The sequence below is a fragment of the Pogoniulus pusillus genome, chromosome 8 (genome assembly GCF_015220805.1).
Source record: "Pogoniulus pusillus isolate bPogPus1 chromosome 8, bPogPus1.pri, whole genome shotgun sequence".
Lineage (NCBI taxonomy): Eukaryota > Metazoa > Chordata > Aves > Piciformes > Lybiidae > Pogoniulus > Pogoniulus pusillus.
This window is the reverse complement of record NC_087271.1, coordinates 36,750,530-36,760,125: the sequence shown is the minus strand read 5'-3', so window position 1 is coordinate 36,760,125 and position 9,596 is coordinate 36,750,530. Positions and strand designations below refer to the sequence as shown.

Here is a 9,596-nt window from a genome sequence, read left to right as displayed (position 1 = left end):
GCGACGCGCGGGCCGCTGGCGCCCGAGCCCGGCGGCCCCTGGCCTTGCCCAGCGCGCCCCGCGGCGGGGAGGGGCCGAGGCCGCGGCGGCTCTCGGAGGCCAGCGGCCCGGGGGAAGTTGTGTTTGACAGGGAAGTGCCTGGCCCGGCACCGGGGCCGGTCTCGGAGTAGCCCTGAGGTTTCTTTGCCAGGACCGCCTGGTGCGACGGGGCGGGAGCTGCTGCCCTCCTCGGCTTTGGCTGGAGGGTACGTTGGAGTTGGCGGGGGCTGAGAGAGGGTGCCCGGCTGCTGCTGGGGAGGGGAAGGGAGGGGGTACGCTGGCAGCTGCCGGCTGCGGTGGAGGAGGCCGGCCTGTTTTCTGAGGGGCCCCGGAGCGTCACCCTGCGTTTGCCCTTTCCTCACCCCTGGTTCTGGGGGTAAGGAGGCTGCTATCCCTTAGGTGGCGACGGAGCGGCAGTTTGTCCTTCAGCCGTTTCAATCTGTCCATGTTGAAAGGTGTCTTAGAGCTGCGTGTTTACTTGTTTTTTTCCCCTGTGTTAGGGCTGAGCTCTCTCTGGGGTTTATCTTCTTTAGACAGCTGACCTGTGCTCTGGAAATTCGTGGCTAGAGCTTTGCGGAGCTTCTGGTGAAGCTTCGTTCCAGCCTTCTGTAAACCTCAGTTTCTCGGCGGCAGGCTCGCAGGACTGAGTGTCTGTGGAGGGTGGTAGCTGTTTGTAGACGTCACGGTACCACCTCCACCCCGGGGGAGCGCAGGGAGACGAGGGCTAAGGCCGGAGTTACGTACTTGGAACTGCTTTGAAGCTCCTGTGACTAAATGTTGACTGTTTCTCTCTTAGCCTAACTATGTGTCACTAAAGCAGATGTCCTTTTTTTTCCACCTGTGACATTCTCTGGTAGTGAGATGTGAATAATTAACTCTGTTGAAATCTGCTGTGGCTCTGTAATGAGAAAACAAAATGAGAAGCATTAAAGTTTCTCTCGCTGTGTAGTTAAAATTTGCTTTGTGCGGCAGCTGGAAATACAAACTTGAAATAAATAACAGTGGCAATGCTGTTTTTCTTAGCGTTTGAAGATGTCTAAAAAGAAACTGAAGAAATCGACTGGAAAGGAAGACTGTTTGGATGGCCAGGATGACAAAGTAGGACCAGCTTTATTATTACTATTATCATTATTTTAGTTGAAAATTCTATGTTCAAGAGAAGAACAGGAAATATTGAGCAGTCTTCAGGTAGAAGGATGAATCGTGTTTAAAAGTGGGGTCGTTATGAATCATAGAATCAACCAGGTTGGAAGAGACCTCCAAGATCATCCAGTTCAATTTAGCACCCAGCCCTGTCCAGTCAACTAGACCATGGCACTAAGTGCCTCATCCAGGCTTTTCTTCAACACCTCAGGGACAGCGACTCCACCACTGCCCCAGGTGGCCCATTCCAATGCCAGTCACACTCTCTATAGAATCGTAGAGGGCAGGAGGGTTTAATAGATCAGTTAACTGCAAATTCTAGCCAGAAAGCTAGCTTATGTTTTTCTCCAAAGACAAGGAGTAGTATGGGTATCAGAAAAGAGACTTTTTTTTTTAATCTTAATATATTTGCCTGGTTGAAGAGAGTTGAGCTTAAAATTATTGCCAAGCCTACTGTTGTTTCCCTGAATTGTATCTTGGATCATCTATCTTGATGTCCTACTTAATCATGTATTGTACCTGGCAGCATTTTAGCAGGCAACTCTGATAGGTTTCCTTTTAATCACTGAGACTTAAATTAGTGATCCAAGTTCTCAATCTACTTTATTGGATACTTGTGCCTAGTAAGTGAGCTTTCACTGAATTGCTTATAAAATGCTAAAGCTTCAGGAATCAGCTGCTGATGCTAAGAAAGTTGCATACTAAGGTAAACCAGAGCGCATGCTGTGGTAAGATTTAAGATGTATTTTGTTCCCAACAGCTGAGCTTTTAACTCTTATCATAAATGCCTTCAAAATATTGGAAGTTTATAAAGGAGCATCATATGGCCTTAGAGTTAGGTATACGTGTTAGAAGGTTTTTGTTCATATAGAAAATGTTATTCAAAGCCAAATGTTTGTAGCTATTATTTATTGTTTTCTTCCCAACTCCTGATCATGCTTTGCTTAGTCTTTTAACATTAACTTACTCTGAGGTAGTGGGTTTTTTACCTCTATAATACAGAGGGTAAAAAGTTGGCTTAAAACCTTGTACTGCCGTTCCTAATGCCTACACCAGTTTGAACACCAGGTTGTGGTGTTCAGTAATGACTTCAGTTTGTTTGAAAAAGCAAATATCACTATGGGCAGGCATTGGCAAGTGAGAACATGATCTATTAATAACAAAAGGGTATGGAAACTTCTGAATAGTAGTGAGTGTGATCACAGTATGGATAAGACCTCTTCTAAGTCAGAGTAAGATCAACACCAGAGCAGGTGTTGATCTGTTGGAGGATAAGAGAGCTCTGCAGATGGACCTGGACAGGATGGATAGGTGGGCAGAGGCCAATGGAATGATATTTAACAAGGCCAAATGCAGGGTTCTACACTTTGGACACAACAACTCCAAGCAGCACTACAGGCTGGGTAAAGAGTGGCTGAGAGCAGCCAGGAAGAAAGGAACCTTGTGGGTACTGGTAGATAGCAGCTGAACATGAGCCAGAAGTGTGCCCAGGTGGGCAGGAGAGCCAATGGCATCCTGGCCTGTATCAGGAACAATGTGGCCAGTAGGACAAGGGAGGTTATTCCCCTGTACTCAGCACTGCTCAGGCCACACCTTGAGTGCTGTGTCCAGTTCTGGGCTCCTCAATTCAAGAGAGATGTTGAGGTGCTGGAAGATGTCCACAGGAGGGCGACAAAGCTGGTGAGGGGCCTGGAGCACAGCCCTGTGAGGAGAGGCTGAGGGAGCTGGGGGTGTGCAGCCTGCAGAAGAAGAGGAGGCTCAGGGCAGACCTCATTGCTGTCTACAACTCCCTGAAGGGAGACTGTAGCCAGGTGGGATTGGGCTCTTCTGCCAGGCGACTAACAGCAGAACAAGGGGACAGAGTCTCAAGCTGTGCCAGGGCAGGTCTGGAGGAAGCTGTTGTCAGAGAGAGTGATTGGCATTGGGATGGGCTGCCCAGGGAGGTGGTGGAGTTGCTGTCCCTGGAGGTGTTCAAGAAAAGTCTGGATGAAGCAGTTAGTGCCTCGATCTGGGTGCTAGGTTGGACTGGGTGATCTTGGTCTCTTCCAGCTCTCTTCCAACCTCGTTGATTCGGTTGATTCTATGATTGAAGCAGACATATTTAGATGTGTTTGTGTGGACACGTTAAGATTTTTTTGTGGGCTATGAACATGACCATGAGTTACAGAATACTGAGTGCAAGAACATTTGTCACAGTATAAATGAGACTCAGTAACTTTCCTTTAGAATGTTTATGAATGCACAAAAATATCTACTTTTACATACTGATACTTGTAGAGTATATGGAGCAGGTGAATCCTAACTGTGTTTAAGTAGCTGATCTTTATATATAAACCACATGACATTCACTTTTCCCCACACATTGTCTTTAAATACAATAAAATCTCAATATTAAATTCCAGCTAGGTGTGTGGCTGCCTTTTTCAGGGTTAACTTACTCAAAATCCTAGTGAATCTAGTCTGAAACAATAGCTTGTTCTGTCTCATGAAGGCTTTCTAACTGCTGTTTCCTCTATGAGCCTCTTTTTTTTATCTTTTTTCAGAACTCTGAAGAAACCAGATCTTACAAACATACTATAATAGGAGAGACAAAACTTCAGAGGTAAATTCTTGCTCTTTTTTATGCAATAGCTGAACTGCCACACACTTGGAATTTTAGGGTGGTGCACTCCGTGCGTTGTTTAAACTGCTGCTAAAACTTATCTGTGTGATCAAGTGAAACTAGACTTAGTAGTGCATCTCTCACACCAATAAATGATGAATGCAGAAAAAGCTTTTTTCTCAATTGTGTGAGCTAAAATTGCTGTAAATACTAAAACTGCTGCATCAGAGGATTTTACACTGATGCTGCTGCAAGTTTGTATTCAAGGTCACAAAAAGCTGCACTTAGAAAGTCGGAGCTGTGACTGCCTAAATGAAGTATCTGTTTGTTGGTTTGTTCTTTAGCAGAGCAAGATTGCATTACCTTTTTCATAACCTTTCCATAGATTCAAAACAGAGAAAAATGAGGAACAGAAGAAGCAAGATCAAAGTACTGCTCTTTCTCATGGAACTAATGGAAGATCACGAGGAGGATCTCCGAGAAGATCGCGGGGAGAATCCTCAAATAGGTCCCAAGGAGAATCTCCAAATGGAAGCAAAACCAGAGACAATTCTTTAATCCAAAATGAAAGGCAGAAGAAAATAGTTATCCAGTTTAAAGCCAAAGAAATTAAGCATGGCAAAAGCACACACACTCCTGAGATAGGGGCTACTGGCAGAAGTCGCTTTGATGGAGCAGAAGGGAAAAAGCTCTGGCATAGCTTTGAACTTCAGAGGGACAAGGCGCTGAAGAGGAAGGCAGCAGAGAAAGCTACTGAGATCTGCAAGCTAAAGCTAAAAGCAGAAAAAACAATGTTGGAAAAGTTTAAGTCATCTGTGTCTGATTCACATGTACCACATAGAAAAGCAGATGGAGTGAAAAAAGGGAGAGAGGACGTCAGGATACCCAAAAAACTCTCTGACACCTCCACAAAGACTGTGTATGGAGGCAGACCTTCCTCTAAGAAGTCAAGTAGACTACCTAGGCCTTGGGAAGAAGAGTCTGAAGAAGAGTCTGAAAAAGGATATAAGGAATTTCCTAAGAAGAAACACCATGTGACTAAACACAGAGCATCATGCTGTTCATCTGAAGCACCCAAACAGTGGGACCCCTGTAAACAAAAGAAAAGAGAGTCAGATAAAGCCACTAGTGACACAGGGACTGCAGAAAGGGACACTGAAGCATCATCTTCTAAGGAGGTAATGAGAACCCAGTCCATTGCTTTATGCAGGTGGATGTTTCAGGCTAGTTTCTAAATGGCAGCCAGTTTTTATTTAAGGAACATGTCTCTTATAGGTTGTAAACAAGATTTCCTAGGTAATTAAACACATTTTTTTCCAATGTAAACCATGTTAAAATGTTCCTCTGCTCTGCTAAATGGTTAAACAAACCAGAGAAACAGAGGTCTTGGATATTAGTTCTGTATTCTGCACATGTGTGCTTTTGTAGCATTGCTACTGGGGAGGAAGAATACTTTATAAGTCAACAGAGTTTTCATGGAGTTGATGTGCTTGTGTCTTTTCTAATGAATAAGCTGAACCATTGAGAGCTTGCCTGGCAAACAGGTGTTAATTACTAGCAAAGTGATGCCTGGAGAATTACAGAATCAGTCAGGGTTGGAAGAGACCACAAGGATCGTCTAGTTCCAGCCCCCCTGCCATGCCCTGGGACACCCTACCCTAGATCAGCCTGGCCACAGCCTCAGCCAGCCTGGCCTTAAACACCTCCAGCCATGGGGCCTCAACCACCTCCCTGGGCAACCCATTCCAGAGTCTCACCACTCTCATGCTGAACAACTTCCTCCTCATGTCTAGTCTGGATCTCCCCACCTCTAGCTTTGCTCCATTCCCCCTAGTCCTGTCACTACCTGGTATCCTAAAAAGTCCCTTCTTAGCCTTTTTGTAGGCCCCTTTCAGATACTGAAAGGCCACAAGAGGGTTACTTACAGACCTAGGACTGAATTTATGCTTTTCCTGCAGACCTTCATCTTTGGTTGTGATGGGTTTGTTTCTGAGTTCTAGCTGGTGTTTAGCTCTTCACCTCACCTTTGTCTTAGGTGTGGTTGCTTTGTTGTTGTTCCCATTTTACATGCCTCACATGAGGTGATTTCAGTTCTCATTGTGGTAGCACCTTCACTTTTTGTGCACACAGGATAGTAAGGACCTCTAGAATCATGAAATGCTTGAGGTTGGTAGACATTTCTGGAGATGTGGTCCAGCCTCCTTGCTCAAGCAGGGTCACACAGAGCAGACTGCTGGGGACTGTGCCCAGTCTGGGTTTGACTATCTCTAAGGATGTAGTCTCCACAACCTCTCTGGGCAGCTTATTTGAGCACTATAAAAAAGGGGAAGTTTTTAATGTTCTGACCAAACAGTTCCAGCTCTTTTCAGCCTCTTGTATTGCATGTCCCAGTCCTTTAATCATCCTAGTAACCTTTTGCTCAAGTCACTCCGTTAAATTCATGTCTGTCTTGTACTGGGAAGCCCAGAAGAACAATAACATAGTCATAAACTCACAATAGATTGGAAGAACAGGCTTGTAGTATAAACTACTATATATATTTTTAAATCAAGCTGTCCTTCTAAGTCCTTTTGAAGTGAGACTGTAGGTGGGTGTTGAAAATAGACTTTGGTATCTATTCCATTGGCTTAGGAGCATAGGGAGTTCTCTCTCAAAAGCTCTTTAATAGTCTGAGATGTGTTCTGCTTCATTCCTACTTGTTTCTAGAATTTTGAGCTCCCCTGTACCTCTGGCTCCTACCAAAAATGTGAGGACATCAGATCTGCCCAAAAGGTAAGTGATGTGCTTCTTCACCATTAAAGAGGAGAAAAAGAGGCTGAGGAGGGAGTCTGTTTTGCTCTCTGCAGCTCCCTGAAAGAAGGAGCCAGGTTGGCTCCCAAGTAACAAATGACAGGGCAAGTGCAAGCAGGCTCAAGCTGCACAAGGGGAGGTTTAAGTTGGGCATAAACTTCTTCACTGAAATGATTCTCAAAGACTGCAACAGGTTCCCCAGGGAGGTAGTTGAATTCCCATCTTTGGAGGGGTTTCAAGGAGGTAGAGATGTGGTGCTGAGGTTTAGCACCAGACTTGGTAGAGTTAGAGAATGGTTGAACTCAATGATGTTAAAGGTCTCTTATAAGTAGAATGATTACATGATTCTGTATTTCAGAGCTCTTGACATGGGGATCCTCAGTCTCCAGTGGTGTATGGTGGTGTTGATACTGTGTTTTTTAATTCTTCCTACAGAACTTTGAAGTCTTTCTGCCCACACAACATAGGCAGAGCCCAGAAACAGACCAAGAGGTTAGTAATGCTTTAATTTAACACTTGTAAGGTCTATTAACAACTCTGACACCAAGATTGCTGTCTGCAACTACCTGCAAGGAGGTTGAAGGAGGTTGTAGCCAGGTGGGGGTTGTTCTCTTCTCCCAGGCAACGTGCAACAGCACAAGAGGACAGAGTGTCAAGTTGTGCTGGGGGAGGTCTAGGCTGGATGTTTGGAGGAAGTTGCTGGCAGAGAGAGTGATTGGCATTGGAATGGGCTGCCCAGGGAGGTGGTGGAGTCACCGTGCCTGGAGATGTTGAAGCAAAGCCTGGCTGAGGCACTTAGTGCTATGGTCTGGTTGACTGGATAGGGCTGGGTGCTAGTTTGGACTGGCTGATCTTGGAGGTCTCTTCCAACCTGATTGATTCTGTTCTATTCTATTCTGTGATCTTTCCTCATCTCCTGCATTCTTGGTTTATAATCTGGACTTCAAAAAATGTGGAGCATTGTTTTTGAATCCTGAACAATCCTAAACTTGCTGAAGTACTGCTATCAGGAACTGCCTTGCTGTTATTCCCAGCAGCACATCATAGCTGCTTACATACTCTGGCTATTTCAATTTCTAACTTCCAAGCAGGAAAATAGACTTCTTGTTTTTAAGAAAAAGCTATCAAGGAAAGTGCAGTCCATGTAGAAGGAAAATGTAACAAAGTTTTTGGGTACTAGATGGAAAGGTCATAAATGAAACCTTCATTCTAGGCTGTATTTTGGATTTTTTTTATGGACTGGGAGGTTTGGCTGATACACCTAAAGGCTCTGTGGCCATACAGTGAGACCTGGACAGATTGGGGAGCTGGGCACAGAGGAACCAAGTGAGGTTAAACAAGGATAAGTGCAGAGTCCTGCACCTGGGGAGGAATAATAAACTGCACCAGTACAGGCTGGGAGGTGATCTGCTGGAGAGCAGCTCTGTGGAGAGGGACCTGGGAGTGCTGGTGGGTAACATTAACCATGGCACAGCAATGTGCCCTTGTGGCCAAGAAAGCCAATGGGATCCTGGGATGTATTAGGAGGAGTGTGTCCAGCAGATCAAGGGAGGTTCTCCTTCCCCTCTACTATGTCCTGGTGAGACCTCGCCTTGAATATTGTGTTCAGATTTGTGCTCCCCAGTTGAAGAGGGATAGGGATCTGCTGGAGAGGGTCCAGCACAGGGCTACGAGGATGATTAGGGGATTGGAGGGCATGGCTGATGAGGAGAGGCTGAGAGACCTGGGGCTGTTTAGTCTGGAGAAGAGAAGATTGAGAGGGGATTTAATCAATGTTTACAAATATCTGAGGGCTGGTCAGGAGGTGGGGGACAGGCTCTGTTCACTGCTCCCTGGGACAGGACAAGGAGCAATGGGTGTAAGCTGCAGCACAGGAGGTTCCAGCTCAACACAAGGGGGAACTTCTTTCCTGTAAGGGTCCCAGAGCACTGGCACAGGCTTCACAGAGAGGCTGTGGAGTCTCCTTCTCTGGAGCCTTTCCAGGCCTGTCTGGATGTGTTCCTCTGTGATCTGTGCTACATTGTGTGGTCCTGCTGTGACAGGGGGGGTTGGACTGGATGAACTCCTTGGGTCCCTTCCACCCCTAATATTCTGTGATCCTGTGACTTCTTATAGTGAGGGACATGCAGAAGGATCTCATGGCTTGGCTCTACCAAATTAAGATTTACCATGCTTCATTTTTAGTGATTTTTAAACACAGCAGCATTCATGCAGGAGTGTCTTTCTCAGGAGCAATTCTTAAGCAGTTACTAACAGGTGATGTCACATATGCAACCTTTTTTCATTGTAGATGCAGATAGTTGAAGACCTGCATGTGGCACGTGTGAAGAAGAAGATGGCACTGCCTGTAGTACAGACATGTGGAGAACTCACAAGCATGGAAATAGATCTTCCAGAACCAGATTTGAATATCTCTGCTGGTATGTCATGTTTTGATGTTCTTTGCTATCTGTGTACACTTAGTTGTGACAGTCAGGTGATGGTCTGAGCAAAGAGGACACAACTGGTCTTTTTTTACAAGTCTTTTTCTTTTCTTTTTCCTCCAGAGGCTCTTAGTTCTGGTCTGAACATACTAGTGGTGATTGACACAAATATAATGATTAGTCACCTTGAGTTTGTCAGATCCCTGAAATCTGAGGACATACCAGGTATGTGAATCCGTGGTGATCAATAAGATGTTTGAAAGCACTCAGCTTGTAAGAGCTTGAGGCTACATGAAGAAAATCAAACCTGGGCTCCTTAAAAGGCAGCAGATGTCATACAGAGGTGGAAGGCTCACATCTGAGAGACTGGTTCTGTGAATCTACATAGGCTGCCTCTAAGGGAGAGTTCAGTTGTGAGCACAGAACCTACCATTCTTATACCTAAGAGTATCATGGAATGATTTAGGCTGACCAGAACTTGAGATCGTTGAATCCAACCATTAGCTAGCACTGCCAGGTCACCACTAAACCTCTGCACCATGTCTACAGGACTTTTTCATCCCTCAAGGAATGATGACCCCATCGCTGTGCTGGGCAGC

The 9,596-nt window shown here is 45.4% G+C and overlaps 1 protein-coding gene across 5 annotated transcripts in view; it reads left to right on the top strand.

The window, feature by feature from the left end:
• Positions 1-35: 35 nt before the first annotated feature.
• SWT1 (SWT1 RNA endoribonuclease homolog) overlaps positions 36-9,596 on the top strand; it is a 36,430-nt gene continuing 26,869 nt past the window's right edge. For 4 of the 5 annotated variants that reach the window (XM_064148058.1, XM_064148060.1, XM_064148061.1 and 1 more), the window contains exons 1-8: positions 36-245; positions 1,063-1,137; positions 3,726-3,784; positions 4,170-4,962; positions 6,491-6,556; positions 7,010-7,066; positions 8,865-8,994; positions 9,121-9,222. In XM_064148058.1, the coding sequence (XP_064004128.1) occupies positions 1,072-1,137; positions 3,726-3,784; positions 4,170-4,962; positions 6,491-6,556; positions 7,010-7,066; positions 8,865-8,994; positions 9,121-9,222 (1,273 nt within the window). In that variant the 5' untranslated portion in view covers positions 36-245; positions 1,063-1,071. Of the gene's footprint in view, positions 246-373; positions 416-1,062; positions 1,138-3,725; positions 3,785-4,169; positions 4,963-6,490; positions 6,557-7,009; positions 7,067-8,864; positions 8,995-9,120; positions 9,223-9,596 lie in introns of those variants that run through there. The other variant, XM_064148059.1, reaches the window with a different exon arrangement.